This window comes from Arvicanthis niloticus, chromosome 18, assembly GCF_011762505.2.
Source record: "Arvicanthis niloticus isolate mArvNil1 chromosome 18, mArvNil1.pat.X, whole genome shotgun sequence".
NCBI classification, from domain to species: domain Eukaryota; kingdom Metazoa; phylum Chordata; class Mammalia; order Rodentia; family Muridae; genus Arvicanthis; species Arvicanthis niloticus.
In genome coordinates this window covers 11200554-11218737 of record NC_047675.1, presented here as the reverse complement: position 1 = coordinate 11218737, position 18184 = coordinate 11200554, and the positions used below count along the sequence as shown (strand labels likewise).

General features: G+C 54.6%; 2 protein-coding genes across 2 annotated transcripts; both read right to left on the bottom strand.

Moving 5' to 3' along the window:
• Nucleotides 1-96: 96 nt before the first annotated feature.
• Ptger1 (prostaglandin E receptor 1) lies at nucleotides 97-3564 on the bottom strand. Its single transcript, XM_034522249.2, has 3 exons — nucleotides 3181-3564; nucleotides 1241-2208; nucleotides 97-718 (listed from the first exon to the last, which is right to left on the bottom strand). Exons 2-3 carry the CDS (start codon nucleotides 2189-2191, stop codon nucleotides 452-454), a joined length of 1218 nt encoding a protein of 405 aa, XP_034378140.1. The 5' UTR covers nucleotides 2192-2208; nucleotides 3181-3564; the 3' UTR covers nucleotides 97-451.
• Nucleotides 3565-5277: 1713 nt separating this feature from the next.
• Nucleotides 5278-17884, bottom strand: Gipc1 (GIPC PDZ domain containing family member 1). Its single transcript, XM_034522843.2, has 7 exons — nucleotides 17762-17884; nucleotides 8613-8933; nucleotides 7880-8065; nucleotides 7605-7785; nucleotides 6868-6980; nucleotides 6066-6147; nucleotides 5278-5943 (listed from the first exon to the last, which is right to left on the bottom strand). Exons 2-7 carry the CDS (start codon nucleotides 8898-8900, stop codon nucleotides 5792-5794), a joined length of 1002 nt encoding a protein of 333 aa, XP_034378734.1. The 5' UTR covers nucleotides 8901-8933; nucleotides 17762-17884; the 3' UTR covers nucleotides 5278-5791.
• Nucleotides 17885-18184: the final 300 nt, after the last annotated feature.

Here is an 18184-nt window from a genome sequence, read left to right as displayed (position 1 = left end):
AGGACGGGGCTCAGGGCTGGGTTGGGGAGCATTGGGGTTTTAAGGCTGTGTGGGTATAAGATGTTGAGATTCTTGGGATAGTTAGGGACCAAAATGAACAGAACAGTTGCAAGAGTCTATTGTGGTGGCGATAGAGAAGGGAAGTGAATCCAAAACTTTTTGCTCTACTTGCAGAGAGCCCAAGTCTTAGAACTAAGGTTGCAGCGTTGTGCGCATGCTCTTCAAGCTGATGGCCTGGGAAATCCCACCTCTGGTGTTTGGAGTGTCCCATGTATCTGTGCCATCGTGTGACCAACATTAGAACTGTACTCGTTCCCAGTGAAGCCTCTTTTGCCCCTGTGCGGTGACAGTGTTTCGGACCCACAGGACGCAGCGCCTTAGGCACACTGAGTTTGAGACTCTATGCCCCTGAGCCCTGCCCAGAATGCTTTGGCTTAGCTTCTAGGCACATTCAGAGGTGGCTGAAGCCACTGTGCCGGGAGCTACGCAGTGAACTGACCTCCCAGGCACTCTTGGTTAGGCCCAGCTCCGTTGGACCACCCTTGGCACTGACCCTCAGGGGTAGGAGGCGAAGCAGTTGGCGCAGCATGGCCTGGCGCAGCAGGATGTACACCCATGGGTCCAGGATCTGGTTCCACGACGCGAGGCGTACAGCCAGAAAGAGCGGCCGCTGCAGGGAGTTAGAGTTCCAGCCCCCGATGGCCAGCACCACCAACACCTGCGAGAAAAGCAGGTGTGAGCAGTGGAGCCGCTGGGAGACGGGCTGGGGTGGAAGGTTAGGATTCCAGGGCGAGCCATGCAGTGCAAATAGGATCTGTGCGGGAAGGAGAGCGGCAAAGGTCATCAGTGACTGCGGAGGGTCTGGCTAGAGGAGACCCAGTATCCCAACACACATAGGACTAAGAAAGGTCCAAAGGCTGGGGAGGAAGAAGGCTATGAATGGATGGAGCGGAGGGCCGTAGAACATAGGACTAAGAAAGGTCCAAAGGCTGGGGAGGAAGAAGGCTATGAATGGATGGAGCGGAGGGCCGTAGAAAGTGGACTGAAAGGCTTGAGTCAGACCATTTACAGAGATCCCAAAGAGAGTGAAGGTAAGGGTCCCGGATAGCAGAGGGGCAGGCTTTGTCTGCAGGCAGGGTCTTCAGGGGGCAGAGCCCAGGAGGGGGCAGAGCCCAGGAGGGGGCAGAGCCCAGGAGGGGGCAGAAAAGAGTTTGGCTTGAGGAGCGACTGCGCCCCTCACCAGCAGGGGGCTCCAGCAGATGCACGACACCACCATGATGCCCACGAGCTGGCCCACCATTTCCACGTCGTGTGCGTGAACCCTGCGCGCGGAGCCGCCGCCCCGAGAGCTGCGGAGGGTGGTTGTGGTTGAAGTGATGGATGAGGCAGACGAGGCGGAGGCCAAGCGGGGTCCACGGGATCCCCAGCGCCGGCGATCATCGGGACCTGCGGTCTCTCGGAAACGTCGAGAGCGACGCCGCCTCCAGCGGGCACGGAGGAGCGCCAGGCCGCTGAGCGTGTTGCACACTAGTGCGGCAAGGAGCGCAGCCAGGCCGAGGCCGGCGAAGAGGCCGGCAAGCAACGCCTGGCGCCAATCTCCACGAGGCCCGAGGCTAATGAAACACCAGGTGCCAGGGTACTGTAGCTCGTAGCGACCCACATGTATGAGTGGCAGCAGCGCCACTGCCAAAGCCGTGGCAGCCAGCACGGCTAGTGCCAGGCGTGCGCGGGCCACGGACACGCGCGCCGCATGGATCAGAGGCTGCGTGACACCCACGCAGCGCTCCACGGCCATGCCACAGCCAAGCAAAAGTGGGCACAGGCCGAAGAAGACCATGCAGCCTCCCAGGAAATGACAGGCCCCTCCAGCAGGCGCACGTCCTGCAGTATACAGACGAAGCACCAGGGCGCCCGGGATCACATGGCCTGCTAAGTCGATGGCAAGCAGGCTGGCGACAAACAGCAGGAAGGTGGCAGCCGAGCGGCGCCGCCGCAGTCTGCCTGCAACCTGGGCCAGCAGCGCCAGCGCCAGCACGTTGGACACAGCACCCAGCGTCATGGAGAAGATTGGCAGCGCTGGTGATGTGCCATTATCGCCTGTTGGCAGCACCACAGATGTATTGGGGACCCTGGACGTTGCACACGTTGTTGCCTCATCCACTAGGCTCAGGTTAAGCCTGTAGGGGCTCATATCAGTGGCCAAGAGGGCTGCGTAGATAAGAAGAGGGCACAATGAGACTAGGGTCCCAATCTTCTGTGCCCAGGGCACTGCCACATGACCCTGGCTGCTCCATTTCGGACCCTACTTCACCTGTCACTCCCCCCATCTCTTGCGCCTGCCTGGCTTCACTCTGCCCTCACATCTGTTGGGGGTTTTGACTGACCTGGCACAGGTCCCCAGTATCTATCCTCATCTCCACCCTACCCCCACCTCCTGGTTTCCACCCCCACCAGTTTCCTGGTCCATGGTCCCATGGAATAGACCCTCAACCACTTCTAATCCCAATTTCAACCTTCATGTCTGCCTGCCCACCTCTCCCTTTTCAGAAGTCTCCTTGGCTTGCCCTGGAACTGGCCAGGCTAACCTTAAACTCAAAAGATCCGCCTGCCTATGCCTCCCGTGTCTTGGGATTAAAGGCTCACACCACCATGACCAGCTTTGGTCACCTTTTAAATCTGTCCTTAATGTCCATGTCGCGACACCTCTACTACTTACTATAGTTCATCTCTTCTAATGGCTGCGTGCCTATCTCCAGAGACTGGCTCAATCTGTAGTTTCATCTCTTCCCCAAACAACCCATCTTTACACTTATAGACCCACTCCTGTGCCACAAGGCCTCCATGCCACATCTCTTGTCTCCGTGGTTCTCTCTGTCCCCACAGACCTCTGATGCCACAAACCCATCTCTGATCTCTATGGTGCTCTCAGACCCCACGGGCCCACCTCTTTTCCAGAATACCATCTCTGTTGCCCTCTGTCTCCATGGCAATCTCTCACTAGTCTTGGCATTGCCTCATTCAGATGCCCATCCCATGCCCCTATTTGGACCAGCCTCTGACTTGTCCTTTATTCTCTAGTTGAGATGGACAGTCTGGGGCTGAGAGACATAAAACGGAGAGAGCAGGATGGCTACAGCTAGCCTTCTCTGGCTTGTCATTTGTCATATCCCAGCTTCTTACCCAGTGCTGCTCAGGATGCAGGGTCCCCATGGCCTGGAACTTGGCTCCTGCTGCCCGCTCCAGCTACTCCCTGGCTCCCGGCAGGCCGCTCCCTCTTCCTGGGGCGGCTCCTCGGCTCTGTGCCGCCTCCACCCGCACTCCACTGGCCTCCAGGGGCTGCTCCACCCCATGCATGTCTGCCCTCTGGGAGCCTTGAGGGGGCAAAACCTCCACTGCTGGCAATGGTCAGGGCAACTGGGCCCAGCTCCTTCCCGCCAAGGACTGAGGCTCTCTGAATTGGTTTGGTTTCTGTGACCCCCTCCTCTCAGCGGGGCAGGAGCAAAGCCCCACACCCTCACCCGGGCCTCTTGCCCGCCTCATTAATAAAGCGGATAAAATCTAAACACTGGAAAATGTGAGCATCGCCTGGGGCGAGCTGGGAGGGCTATGAGCTCCCGCGGGGGTGGGGTGGGGGTGAGTATGTGTGTGGGGGTGTTGTCCTCATTGGGCTTGAGGGTTTGGGAGTTGCCTGGGTGTGATGGGAGCTAGCAATCCCTCCTCCCGTCGCCTTTATGGTTGTCAGAGTTGGGCAGAGGTGGGCAGCCTAGACCAGAGCAACAGGGAGTCATCCTAGGAGAAAGGGAGGTGCCTAAATGGCTCAGGGAAGCCAGGCCATCATCTGCATCGGCCTTGGGGTACAGTAGGCAATTCATAGGGCACCAGAGTCTTTCTAATCCCGCACCCATACCTCTGCCTCACCTTATATCTTGAAAGGGGCACATGCAGCCTCTGTCAGATCAGTCATAATGGGAAGTAAACACTGGATAGCACTCACCATTGATCACTGTAACATCTGTTCCCCTGATATGGACCCCTTGAAACTGATGCTTGCCCGTACCTCAGCACTGGGTGTCAATCTCACCAGCATTGGAAATCTGTTCGCAGCCCCGGAACACGCCTCCTGATGTAGCCTCCCTCAAACCAATGCTCATGGACCCTGAGGACTTGTCCTCAGACACAGTCACATCTCTAAGGCCCAGCTGTTCATACTGACCAAACAAGAACACGCCTGAGACCCACGCACACACTGAACACAGCTCTGTGAAACTCAGGACCCAAGGCTTACCCACAATAGTCACTGGCTGGCTCCCAACCATCCACTACACATGGTTCCACACAAAAAAGCCACACAATCCCAGCTGCTCCCAGCAGACATGTAACTATAGGATAGTGCACACCCTGAGCATGGATGAAGCATGGGTTCCTCTACCAGCACTGAAATCGGGCCTGTGATCAGGGATGCTAAGTGACCCTTGGCAAGTAACCCTCTGCAGGGCCTGTGTCCTGTATCCAGGATACTCATCTCCTGCCTGGTACCAGGGAGCCAGCCCCATTCAGCCTCCCTGCAGCATTCCTACTGGGTGCTGGAGACAGACCTCTGGCCTGGATCCCCTTGTTCCAATTGCCCCCCTTCTCCCCAAGTCTGGCCAGGGTCCCATCCCATCCTTCCCTTCATCTCCCTAAATCCTAGGATAGAATGGACTGTCAAAACAAGCTTGTCAGGTTTCTATCTCTGTGAAGCACCATGCCATGGATGCTTGTGCCCCGAGTACAACCAGGCACAACCTGGGTGCTGTACCTGGGCACCAGGCCTTGCTGCCATGCAGAGGGGTTCTCACACAAGAGGGGCATATGTGAGGCCTTGGTGAGTGGGGACCAGGTCTGAACCAGAAACTCCAGCACTGCCTGGAAGCTTGCCGGCCCCCAGCCAGAGGGAGGGGCAGTGGGCCAGCCAACTCCTAATTCAATTTGGAATCCAGGAGATAGATTTCAGCTGCTGCATTCTTTCCCTGGCCACCCCTCCTGCTCCAGAGCTAAACAGCTCCCAGAGTAAAATTTCTATATCCAAGAGAGTGTGTGTGGATACAAAAGCCCACAGCCTCCCTCAACCCTCCCGCTTCATTCAAAGACAAGGAACCAGGGTTCCCAGAAGTGTCCACTCAAATGGGAGGTAATGGAGCCCAGCCGAGGGGGCTCCTCTCAGGTGGGAGATGCAGAAGGGAAGGCAGTATTGCCTTTCTGCATTTCTAGTGTCAAGAAAGCAGGAAGAGCCGGGAGTGGTGACGCACACCTTTAATCCCAGCACTGTGAATGCAGATGCATGTGGATTTCTGAGAGTTCAAGGCCAGCCTGGTCTACAGAATGAGTTCCAGGACAGCCAGAGCTACATAGTGATTCTGTCTTGAAAAAAAACAAAGCAAAAAAAGTGAAGTAGGGAGGTCATGATCCCAAAGAGAACAGAGGCCCAGGGGGACAGAAGGGGCAGTTGCCAGCTGATGGTGGGAAGTGTTGGGGACAGAAGTGGCTGCCCAGTGTGTTGGTCCCTCCCCATGCGTTTACTCTATTGAGGTAGGTGGGGAACCCGGCAAGGGTTGGCCGGGGACCCCAACCAGGCTGGGCACCGTGGTGGTACTACTTAGAGCGGGGCCAGGACGACAGGGCACTTGCACCCCATGCCATTCTCAGGCTGTTGAGCCTATGCTGTATGCCCAGGTCTTGGCTGTGGCACCCCTTCTGGAAACCCCAGCCAGGCCAAGCCAGGTTATCTCAAGGTCCAGGTTCAGTTCCAGTCTTAGTAGCGGCCAACCTTGGCATCCCCGATGGCTCCCCAGACATCAAAGACAAATTCATCTGGGAATGCGAAGTCGCCGAGCCGTTCATCCAGAGCTTCTGCCAGTTCGTCTGGGTTCCTTTTGTCTTTTCCCAGCTCCACCATGGTGGCAGCTGTCAGGGAGGAGAAAAGATGGAGATGCAGATGGCACGAGGGGCAGAGGTGTAGGCTCAACTCAGCCCGGGTGAGACCTGGAAGCCTGCTCCCACCTTCCAGACATGGGTGCCCCACTCACCCAGTTCTGTGTCTCTGATCCCCATGTAGCTCTCTAGCAAGTCATCCACCTTTTCAATGGCCTTTTCCTCAAAAGCGGACGGCTGTGGAGGGTGGGGACAAGACAGTACAACAATGTCAACAGATGTCAGTGCTGTGATACTGAATGCCTGCAGTGCTGGGGATGGCACGAGGGGTCACACGAGGCAACAGCTCTATGACTGAGCTGCATCCCAGCTACTGGTGGTGGTGTTGTTGTTTAGCTAACGTAGCGGGCTGTTTTGTCTGCACGTATGTGTGTGTCCTAAGTCTGCCTGGAGCCTGTGGAGGTCAGAAGAGAACACTGATCTCTGGAACTGGACTAACAAATGACCGTGAGCCACCCATTATGGGGACTTGGAACTGAACCTGGGTCACCATGTGATCTAAACTGCTATCTCTTTAGTCTCAATATCCAGAAATTATTCTCATATTGAGGCATATTCTAAGTTGACCGAACTGACTTTGAACACTAAATCTTAGCTTCCCAGGTAACTAGGATTACAGGTACATATCCACACTGGGCTGGCTTTCATATATTTTCATAAAGGTCTTATGGTTTGAGCTGCCCTTGAATGTGAAATCCTCCTGCTTGAAACTCCATGCCTGACAGCACTTTTTGTCTGCATCACTAATGTCCACTCTGACTCCTACTCTACAAGGAGGAGACTCAAGGCTCGATGGACCACGGTAGGCCCCAGTGCTGGGAAGAGTAGGTTTAAGCAGGTGTCCAGAGTCTTTCACATAATTAGAAAGCAGTCACTGGCCCAGGGTGGCCCACTCACCAGATCCTCCACTGTGGCAGGGCCCCGGGATCGGAGACGGAGGGTCCCTCGGCCAGTGCCCAGCTGTGGGCCTGAACCAGGGTGGCCACCTGCCGAGCGCTGGCTGATCATATCTGTGGGAGGCAGTGGGGAATGTCAGCACACAGTAAGTACAGTACTCAGGTACCTAGGTTTCACACAGCCACCTCTCACCACCTCCAAGCCTGCAGGCTCCTTGGGATAGGGACTGGGTTCCAGGAAGGCAGGATTTTGCATGGAGCGTGAGGGGCAGCTGGAGAGAGAATGGAGGGTAGCTTCTACTTGAAGGCTCCAGGGTCGAGAAGGGTGAGTGTAACTGCTGAGTCCCAGATAAGCCCTTTCTACCCACACCAGGGGCGCCTCAGGCCCATTCCTAAGAGTTAATGAAGCCAGGTAGAAACGGGGGTGGGGTGGGGGTGGGGGTGGGCAGGGCCTGGAGCTGTACAAGGCAGCCAAGCCTCACTTCTCCAGGCTGAGGGGGCTGGCCAGGGTTGGGGGCACTTGGCTGGGCTAATGGCTCCTGGAAGTCGGGTGTGGGGGCAACTTCCTTCAGGCTGGGCTGGCAGCCAGCACTCAGTTCTAGGGTAGGGTGGGGCTGTCCCCACTTTGCATTTCGGGCTTGGGTGCCACCTGCTGGTGTTTCCCAGGACTGCAATCTGTATTTCTTAAAGCGCTCAAGGTCATCCCAGTGGGTGGCCCAGGGTGTAAGGATGGCTCACCAAAGGCCTTTCGAGGCTCTGTGAGTTTGAGGGTGAAGGTGCGGCCTCGGGGCAGCTCCTTGAGGAGCCTGGCAACCTCGTAATGCCGACAGCCCAGCAGGCTCTGCCCGTTGATGGCTTCAATCATGTCACCCACGCTGATGAGCTGGATGTGGTCAATCACACTGCCTTCCTTGATGCGCTGTGGAGGGGCAGGCATCAACCCTGGAAGCTCCACTCAAGGTCCCATCACAGACCCTGACCACTGACTAAGGGCGTGCCACCCACCCGGGCACCTTAATGAAGGCATAGCCGGCCCCGTTGTCAGTGATGGTGAGGCCCAGAGCCTCCTCAGACTTGAATACTTCCACCTCTTTGCGCTGCCCCTTGACATGGGCAAAGATGAAGTCCTCCAGCCCGATCTGGCCCCCCAGGAGCTTGTCCATATCCACTTTATGGGTGTTGAGGGTGCAGAACATCACCTGCAGAGGTGGGCAAGATGCTCGTTCCTTCCTCCCTGGGTCCCCTTTCCCAACACATTCCTATCCTAGGGACGGGGGACACCCAAAGCAAAAGACAGGTCCACTGGTACATCAAACTCCTGCCCAGCCTTCCTACTACCTGTCTCCACTTGAATCTCAGCCCCACTGTTGCCCTCCCTGCGGCTTCTCAGCCTCTAGCTTGGAGTCATGCCTCCATGGCATCGTGAAGAACTAGAAGCTGCTCCTGACCTCCAACTCCGCAGTGTCTGGGGGCACAAGCCTCCCAATGCCTTATGGAAACCCTGTGGCTGTCCATCCTCCACAACCTAACTAGATTAATGAGCCTCAGAAGGCCTGTTGGGAAACTCCCCATACCTACTAGGGTACAAGTCTCTCAAGGCCTGATAGGAATTCAATATTCTCCTGTAGCCACGCCTCCTAGATTCAGGGGCTGCTGGGCGGCAAGGAAGACGAGCCCCAGCTCACAAGAACACATGCCCAGGTCTGTCTGTGGCTTGCTCTTAAGGGACCTTGGTCCCACTGGTACCTCAGCAGCTGGTAGTCGGAAGGCCTCAGCGATCTTGCTGTACAGCTCCTTGACATTAGTGAAGCCCTCGATGCGGCCTGTGGGGCTGCCGTGGGCCAGCTGGGTATGGAACACGAGGCGAGGCCGGAGGGCAGCAGGAGGCGGGGGCAAGCCCATCTGGGATTCCCCTGCTCCGCTTCCACCCAGGGGCCCAGGCTCCCCAACGCCCAGCCCACTTCGGCTTGGCTCCGCCTCCTCATTTTCCACCAGAGGTGGTGCCTTTTTCCTTCGCCCCAGTCCCAGTGGCATGAGCAGCCAGAAGTGGGGAGTTGGCCAGGAGACCTGCAGAACAGGAATCGGGCTTCATTCTCTGAGTACCAGACGTGGGTCCCACCCGTCACCACTACATGGTACCAACACCAACCAACATGGTTCTGTTTGGCAGAGCAGGGTTCGGATCCCAGGGATCTGGTGCAGGCTCGGCAAGTGCTCCACCACCGAGCATCATCGCAGCTGATGGCGTGACTCCGGTCCTAGGCACAGGGTGCAAGGACACCTCCAGAACATGGCCGCCTGCATTCACTCGTGTTGTATTTGCATTCTGCTGAGGCTTTTACCGCCCCGCTTGGCTGGCGCTGGTTCACAGCGCTGCAGCTCCTCCCATACACTGGAGTCAGCTCTACACACTTAAGAGCTATGAACTCTTGTTCCAAATTGTAAACAAATAGAGTAACAAAAGATTCTGTCCATGTTCAGCATAGGAACAAGGCTCTCCTGGAATCAAACAACCCACCCTCCCTCCCTCCCTCCTTCCCCCCCCTCGGGGGGGGGTTGATTTTGGCCTTGTACAAGTGGACCCAAGCTACATGCCTAGACTGCTTCTTACTTTTTATTTTGAAGCAATTATCTCTTAGGTACTCAGGCTATCCTTGAACTTGCAATCCTCCTGCCTCAGACTCCAGAGTAGATGGGATTACAGGGATATAGCAACACATCTGCCTTGCCCAAGTACTTTCTGTGTACAGTGGATTCAATCTGGGCACCCAGAGTTGATGTGGAGATAGAGAACTGACTCTTCGAACAGTCCAGATGCTGGGGTGCAGCTCAGCTAATGCAGACCCGGTCACATCTCAGCATCAGAATGAAGCCTCACACTGCACAGTAGCAATCCCAACAGAGATACCTATTACAACCCCACGCTACCTGCTCTGTGACCTCATTCAATCCTCATTCCAGATGGGGCCCATGATGAGTCCTGCTCTAACCACACCCACTGGAGCGACAGCTGTAGGGAGGATGAAGTGCTGGCACTTTCCTTTGCTTTCTATCTCTGAGAAAGGCTCTGTAGCCCAGGCTGGCCTAGAACTCACAAACTGCCTCAGCTTCTCAAGTGCGGGGAAGACAGATGGAAACACCACACCCAGCTGCTTCTCATTTTCCCATCAGCTGCAGCCATTACTTCTGGGCAAGAACCTCTGTTTGGATCTGGTTTATGTCAAAAACCAGATGTGCTAAGATGCACCTGTAATCCCCAGATGTGCTAAGATGCACCTGTAATCCCCCAGATGTGCTAAAATGCACCTGTAATCCCTCAGATGTGCTAGGATGCACCTGCAATCCCTCAGATGTGCTAAGATGCACCTGTAATCCGTCAGATGTGCTAAAATGCACCTGTAATCCCTCAGATGTGCTAAAATGCACCTGTAATCCCCAGATGTGCTAAGATGCACCTGTAATCCCCCAGATGTGCTAAAATGCACCTGCAATCCCTCAGATGTGCTAAGATGCACCTGTAATCCGTCAGATGTGCTAAAATGCACCTGTAATCCCCTAGATGTGCTAAAATGCACCTGTAATCACTCAGATGTGCTAGGATGCATCTGTAATCCCTCAGATGTGCTAAAATGCACCTGTAATCCCAGAGGGGGTAGGGGGATGGGAGGAAGGATCCCTAGGACTCGACACCAACCTGGCTACTTAGTGAGTTCCAGGCCAGTGAGAAACCCTGTCTCAAAACCAAGGAGGGAGGCTGGCAAGAGAGCTTGGTGGGTAAAAGTAATTTGCCATCACCCTTGCAGGCCTGAGTTTGATCAGATGGGCCCACATGGAAGGAGAAAGCCTAGAGCTGTCATCTGACCTTTACATGTGCACTGGGCTATGTGTTCCCACACACAAACACATACGCATCTGCACACAAAATAAACAAATGCAATAAAAAAAAACACCCAGAAGTGCACAACTCCTAAAGAATGACACCCAAGGTTGTCCTCAGCTTCCATACACATCTGCACCTGCACATGTGTGTCACACCCACACACACACACACACACACACACACACATACACACACACACACACACACACACACACACACACACACACGAGACACACAGAGCAAACAAAACCCTTCTGAGTCTCTCCCTCAAAGCACCAAGTGCAGGGTCCCTGCCACACCCTGGGTCAGGGCTGGAGACTGGTTTTGCCAATGACTTCTAGCAGGAAGAGGCGTGTGATGAATCCTCACAGACACATTTAATTACTGGGGTAAAACCCTGCAGAGCAGTACTGCCCCTAGTCAGCGATCGGCAACGGCTGACCTGTGGTAACCCTATCGGGCTGCATCTGTGGTGGTTTGAAAGAGCATGCCCCACAGGCTCATATATGTGAACGCCTGGTTCCTACGTAGCAGACTGTCTGGAGAAATGTGTCACTGGAGGGTGGACTTGACGTCTCTGAATAAAACGTAAGCTCTCAGCTGCTGCTCCAGCTCCATGCCTGCCACTTGCCATGGCAAGTCTCAGCACTTGGAGTAGAGGCAGGTGGAGCTCTGTGACTTCACGGCCTACCTGGCCTTAGATAGTTCCAAGCCAGCAAGAGCTACATAGAGAAATCCTATCCCCAGCCTCCGACACCAACCAAAAAAGTGTGGGCCAACACATTTATTTTTTTTTTTTAAGTGTGTGAGTGGTGTGTGCCCACTGTATGTGTGTGTGTGTGCACGATCCTGTTTTTTGAGGGCAAAAGAAGCACATGGTGTCTGTCCCCAATCAGCCTCCACCTTAGTCCTTTGAGGCAGGGCCTCTCAATGATCCTGACCCCCAGCCCTGCCTTCGGCTGGTGTGGCAGCCGGGCACTGCTGGTGCATGGGTCCTGATCCCGAGCCCTGCCTTTGGCTGGTGTGGCAGCCGGGCACTGCTGGTGCCTGGGTGAGCTCTGGCCCTTGCCCTTGAGCAGCAGGACTCTCGTCTCTGAGCCACTTCTCCACTCCTCTCCTTTTATTTCTTCTTTCTCTCTCCCTCTATCTAGCAAACAAGCATATGTGTTTGTCCCATAGGCTCATATATGCGAACGCCTGGTTCTTACTTAGCAGACTGTCTGGAGAAACATGTTATTAGAGGGTGGGCTTTGGCCTGGTCAGTCTGTCTGTCCGTCTGTCTCTGCTTGATGGCTCCAAATAAAATGTAAGCGCTCAGCTGCTGCTCTGGCACCATGGAGCACCAGGACCAGTACTTATTATATTCCTGCACTTATTTTACTTATTTGTAATTCATTATCATTTAAAGACAGGGTTCTCTGTGCAGCCCTGGTTTTCCTGGAACTGACTCTGTAGACCAGGCTGGCCTCAGACTCACAGAGATTAACCTGTCTCTGCCTTCTGAGTGCTCCACTTTATATTTTTTTAGACAGGGTCTTGCTTAGTATCTAGATTAGTCTTGAATTTCTGCCCCAATGATCCTCCTGCCTCAGCCTCCAAGTATCTCTGACTTTCAGCATGTGCCACCATGTCCAGCTCTGACTAGGAGTATCATGTCAGCTGTACAATCTGTTTACCACTCTGCAGACATAGGAGGTATTAAGGTGGCAAATTAAGCTGTCTCAGCCCACAGCTGCCTGCTGAGATGGACCCCTACTATGGCCCATCTGTGGGAAGAAAGCTATTTTCCTGATTTACTTACGAGAGCTACAATAAACCAGGGGACACTGGCCATACACTTCTAAACCTCGTAATGTGTGGCCCAGTGGCAGTGGAAGCCTGGTGTCAGAGAAGCCCTGGTCCCATCTCTAGAACATCCCCTCCCTGGCCTCCCACACGTCATCCCTCCAGCTTAAGAATGTTCTAAGTAGACAGGGAGCAGAGCAAAGGCCCTGTCGTAAAGTGCTTCACATTCATCTCTGAAGGGTGTGGCAGGAGTGGAGGGAGGGAGGGAGGAGAAAGGAGGTGAGAGAAGGTGGCATTTTTCTTCTTCTAGTAGTGCCAGGATGGGGCTAGGACACTAGGTAAACAACCATGGACCACACCCAGACCCTGATTTCATTTTCAAGTCACTTGTCCAAAGGGAGGGAAAAACGCCACGAGCTCCCTCCAGGGTGTCTCATTTGCAATCCCCTGAGGAACTTCCTTGGCCTCGCCCTTCCTTGACCTATCCTCAGTGACATTTCACCTTCTTCTCTCCCCCTCCCCCACTATGTAGCGCAGGCTGGCCTCAAACTTGCTATAGCCAAGGTTGACCTTGAACTTGTGGTCCCTCCACCCCCATCTCCTGAGTGCTGGGAACACAGGTGTATATCACTACACCTGGCTAAATTCCTCTCTATTATTTTGAGGCAGGGTTACACTAAGTAGCACAGGCTGGCCTTGAACTCCTGATCCCCTTCCTCAGCTTCCATACCAAACTTCACTTCTGTTGTACTAGGAACTTTCCGTGCTCTGTAGTCTCTCCTGAGGGGTTGTCCCAGGTAAAAGGGCACCCAGTTGGCTGGATCACAACTTTCTGAGAGGGTTCCCTGTTCAAGCCATGCATTCTTCTGACTCTGGAGCTCTCCCCCCACCCACACAGCTACACTAAGTGGCCCCTGGGTCTTTGGGCTTCCTTTACCCTCCAGGTTCCTGTCAACACAGCAGCCAGAATGACTCTCTAAACACATCCGGTCTCTCCCTTCTCTGCTCGGATCCCCAAGGCATCCCACTGTCCTTTATGCCCACTCCCCTGCTTCAGCCACTGAGGCATCGTCCATGCTGCTCAGCTAGGCCAGAGCTGGCTGCCCCGTGCACGGTCTTTGTAGTGGCTGTTCCCTCTGCTGTCCAGCACCCTTGCTTACCCTTTGGTTGGGAGACGCTTTACGCCTTTACCCACTGCTGAGGGAGATGTCTGTGTCGCTAATGTCTACCCCTCAGTGTGTGGAACACTGGCTGGCAGAGTAGCACAGACACATCACTGTTGGATGAGGGGCTGCCCTGTGCGGCTGAGGAAGGAAGGGCAGGTCTGGCCATCTCCCCAAATCACACGCTCCCAGCACAGTACCCAGCAGGGGGCGCTGTCTGACTTCTCTCTGCTTTTGCATGCTGGGATGATCAATAGTGCCCAAGGCCCTTTTACACATTTTTAATGCTCTTGATTGGCCTTTTAGTGAATTACCTGTTAACTCTTTTTGTTGTTGTTTTGTTTTAGGTTTTTGAGGCAGGGTTTCTCTGTGTAGGCTGTTCTGGGACTCGATCTGTAGACGAGGCTGGACATCACCACCTGTATTCTTTTTCATCAACTGAAGTACTTACTTTGTCTATGTTTATCTGTTTGGTGTGTGTGTGTGTGTGTTTGTGTATGTGTGTGCTCGCGCGCGCACGCGCTCGCATGTGCCTCAGAGTATCTGTCTGTCAGAGAACAACTTAGCTGACTTACTGCTTTCCCTCTATCATGTGGGTCCCAGAGGCCCAACTCAGGTCATCAAGTTTGGCGGCAACTGCCTCTACCCACTGAGCCACCTCACCTTCTAAACTCTGTTTTGTATTATGTATGAGTCTGTGTGTGGGTATGTGCACCTGACTATAGGTGCCTGCAAAGGCCAGAAATCCTTATCTACATTCCTAACTACGGAGTTATAAGCAGTTGAAACTGCACACCATGAGTGCTGGGAACCAAATTCAGGTCCCCGAGAAGAGCAGCAAGCGCTCTCAGCTGTTGAGCCATGTCTCCAGCCCCGACAGTGCTCATCCATGGATGTGTAGGTGCAGAGGTTAGAGGTCAGCCTTGGGTATTGATCTCCAAGAGTCATTACTTTGCTTGAAAATTTTACTGAAGGTGGACAGATGGTTCAGTGGTTAAGAGCACTGCTTACTCTTCCAAAGGACCTGAATACGAATCTCAGCATCTACATGGCAGCTCATGACTGCCTCTAACTCCAGCTTCAGGGAGGATCTGACGCCTTCTCATGTGCACAGACATGCATGCAGGTGACACATCCATACACATGCAAAAATACATCACTCTGAAGCTAGGCTGGTTAACACAGCAAGCTCTTGGACAAATAGAACTACGTAGTGAGACCCTATCTCAAAAAAACAAAACAAAAATACCCCCTTCTCCCCCAGACAAAATCACATTTGTGTGCATGTGTGTTGCCACGGTATTCGTGCAGACATGGTGGGAATCAGCTCTTTCAGTCCACCATGTGGGTCCCAAGGATCAAACTCAGGTCCTGGGCTTGGCAGCAGATGCCTTTATTTTGCTGAGCCATCTCTGCAGTGTGCCCACAAGGGCTCTACCAGTAAGGTATATCCCATATTCCCAGCCCTATTTTGTCTTTTTGAGACAGGGTCTCTCCTGGGACCAAGCTCTCCACTTAGGCCAGCTGGCAGATGAGCCCCACAGGTCTTCCTGATTATGTGCCCAGAGCAGGGGTAACAACAGCAAGCCACCATGCCTGGCACAGCGAGCACTTTACCAGGCGAGCTACCTCCTCGGTCTACATGGCCCCTGCATGGTTTTGTTCTGAGGAAAATGAGTAGCTCATAAATTAGAATTGAGAACCCTGAGGTGTGACATGGTGGCCTGGATTCAACCCCCCCCCCCCCTTGCCACTTAACAGTGCTTAACTTCATGAGGCTCCAGTTTCCACATCTGAAAATTTGGCAGAATTCACATTTCTAGGGGTGCTTCTGGGACTCCAAAGACTGCGCTGCATGTGAGCCCATCAGTACCTTAGCTCACTACTTCAGGAAATGTTACTCTGCAAGTGTGATGGAAACAGAAACTAGCACCTTTTATCTGCAAGGAAGGCACTCTACTGCTGAGCCACGCCCCCTCCTCCACCCCTCACTGACTGATTTTGGGCAGGGGCTACACGGCTGAGCCACACCTCCAGAGCCTCACATCCTCCCTTCCCTGGGCCAGGAGCAACCCAGTTCCTATGCCTAGCAAGGCCTATTCCAGAATTCTCCAGGCAGCCTGCTTGGCCCAGCCCACTAGAGCAGCTCCCATGGTCTACAGGACTTAGGCTTGTGAACTTATACGCCACCCTGACAACAGATCTCATCCCCCAACCTCCAGGCTGTTACTTATCTCTATGTCTCATAGTTTTAAGGTTTTTTTTTTTTTTTTTTAATGTGAATGAGGTTACATGTCTGTCTGTCCATCACTTGTGTGCCTAGACCATGTGGGTGCTGGGCATCAAACTCCTAGCAAGTTCTCTCCAGCACCTGTGTCTCTACTTTATAAAGCAAACCAGATGGTAACATTCATATGTATCCGACCTGACAAACAGACCCCACAGTATAGAGGAAAACTCAAAAAAGAAAAAGAAAAATGAAAAGAAAAAAAGATGTGTCCTGTGTACCAGGCACAGCAAACTCGTGTGAATCACATCTCTTGCTTTATTACTTGTGTCAGCTATTAGACACTTTACTCTCTGCCCGCACTGCAAACACTATACTGTTCCAGGACCCGGGTGCCCAGTGATGTTGAGACCACTTAGTACCTACATGGCTCTACAAACGCTGCCCGTTAAGTGGTTGCCTGTTCCCCAACTAGACTGCAGGAAATTCTGTCCTGCGTTTGGAGTCCTCTAAGCAAAACACGCAGCCTGGCACGGTGGCTGCTTCGTAGTGTGATGGGTGAGTAGTTCAGACATAGGGCACCTGCCTAGCATGTGTGAAACCTCGGGTTCCACGAGGGCTGAATTGTAGAATGACTGTCTTATATCCCCGACTGCCTGTGGCCCCAAACTCCACAACATGACCGCTAGAGAGCTAAGTGTGAGCACCTCTCTAGACTGTCTGCAAGGAGCTGAAGGAAGTGGGTTGGATAGATTTCCGGAGTCCAGCACTCTCATCCCAAAAAGGGCCTGCAACTCAGCAACCACGCAGTCACAGAAAAGCCAAGTGGGGGGAGCAGGAAGCAAGGGAAGGGGGTTGTCCAGGGCCTCAGATAACGCGGGGCTTAGGGGACACCACACCTGCTCCCCGGCCGTCCCTCCCTCCTAACCCCCAGCACAGTACTGCTTCAGGGGGAGGGCGGGAGGCCTCTGATTCATTCTTGAAAAACCGGATCCTGAAGGTTTCATCTCTCCAGCGTTTCCGGGGCGGGGGCTGAGGGGCGTGAATGCACGGCCTGACTGGTCTTGGCCGCTGCCGTAGCCGGTAGCCCGGCTCCCCAGACACCAAGCTTCTAACTTCCAGTCATCCCTCTTACAATGAAGAGAGGACAGGGTGGGTGGAAAGGAAATGGGGTTAAGCGACCCACGGCATTTGGGCCTTGCCTCTCCAGCTCAGAGAAGGGACACGAGGGCAACCTGGAAGCTGTCTAGTGACCCGTGGGCGCGGGGAGGAAAGCAAAACCCAGCAGGTGCGGCTCCGAAGTGACTATGGGGGCGGCGGTGGGCGATGAGTCTAGGAGCTGGTTAGGGACACCTGATCTCTGAGATTAGTTTCTGGACTCAAAGGGTAAGGATCCCTAAGCCCCATGGGCCACTTACTAGCTGTGTGACCTTGAGTAAGTTACTCCACCTCTCTGGCACTGGTGCCTCACTTCTAAAACAAGTTAACAACCCCTCCCAGGAGGGTGTTTTGATTCAACGCTGTGCACCATAGCACCGGACGAGGAAACGCTGATCCGGGCTAGCGAGGGGGAGTTATCAAACTAGTACTGCGGTTGTTATTGTTATCTGGACTTGGGTGGTCTCGGTGTCCCCGCGGCCAGCCTTGGGAAGAGGCCTGGGAGGGGTCCGGAACACTGACCCACCACCAACAGGGAGCATCCTGGGAGCAGAGAGCAGGGGCGGACCGGAGGCCCGGCCAGCGGGGAGGGGTCCGTGTTTGGGGTCCCGACGCGGCCAGCTCCACCCCACCGCCACGGCTCCACGTCCCGGAGGCCGCCCCCCGGGCGGGGGACACTCACCTGCGCCGCCGCCACCCCGCGCTCCCTGCTCGGTCCTCTCCAAACTCCGCCCGGCTTCTCCCCGGGCCTCCGGGACTTGGGCGGGGCCGGCGTGCCGAGCGGACTAATCAGCGGCGGCCGTGCACACTCGCGGCCAATGGGCGCCTCCGGTCGGAACGCTCCGGAGGGATCCCTCCGCCGCGCCTCGGACTCCCCCCATCGTGCGAGCAGTGGTCCAACCTTACTCGCTCTCAATGGCGGAGGGCTGAACCATTGTGGGGCTGCACGGGTGGGAGGACGGATGGACGGGGCGGGGAGCTGGCAGTGAGAGTCAGATGACCGGGTTTGGAGGACTGAGCTCCGTGTCCAGGAAAGCGCGCTTTTTGAGAGGTCAGCGAGAGGCCGGAGGGCAGCCCCAAGCCCCGCTTCCCTCCCAGAAAGATG

Excerpts from the sequence above, each read along its gene's own strand:
- Ptger1 (XM_034522249.2), bottom strand. The coding sequence starts at position 2,191 with ATGAGCCCCTACAGGCTTAACCTGAGCCTAGTGGATGAGGCAACAACG. Across the intron at positions 719-1,240 it reads TCTGCTGGAGCCCCCTGCTG|GTGTTGGTGGTGCTGGCCAT; the intron begins GTGAGGGGCGCA and ends CTTTTCTCGCAG.
- Gipc1 (XM_034522843.2), bottom strand. The coding sequence starts at position 8,900 with ATGCCACTGGGACTGGGGCGAAGGAAAAAGGCACCACCTCTGGTGGAA. Across the intron at positions 8,066-8,612 it reads TCCGACTACCAGCTGCTGAG|GTGATGTTCTGCACCCTCAA; the intron begins GTACCAGTGGGA and ends CCACCTCTGCAG. Across the intron at positions 6,981-7,604 it reads AGAGCCTCGAAAGGCCTTTG|ATATGATCAGCCAGCGCTCG; the intron begins GTGAGCCATCCT and ends TGCCTCCCACAG.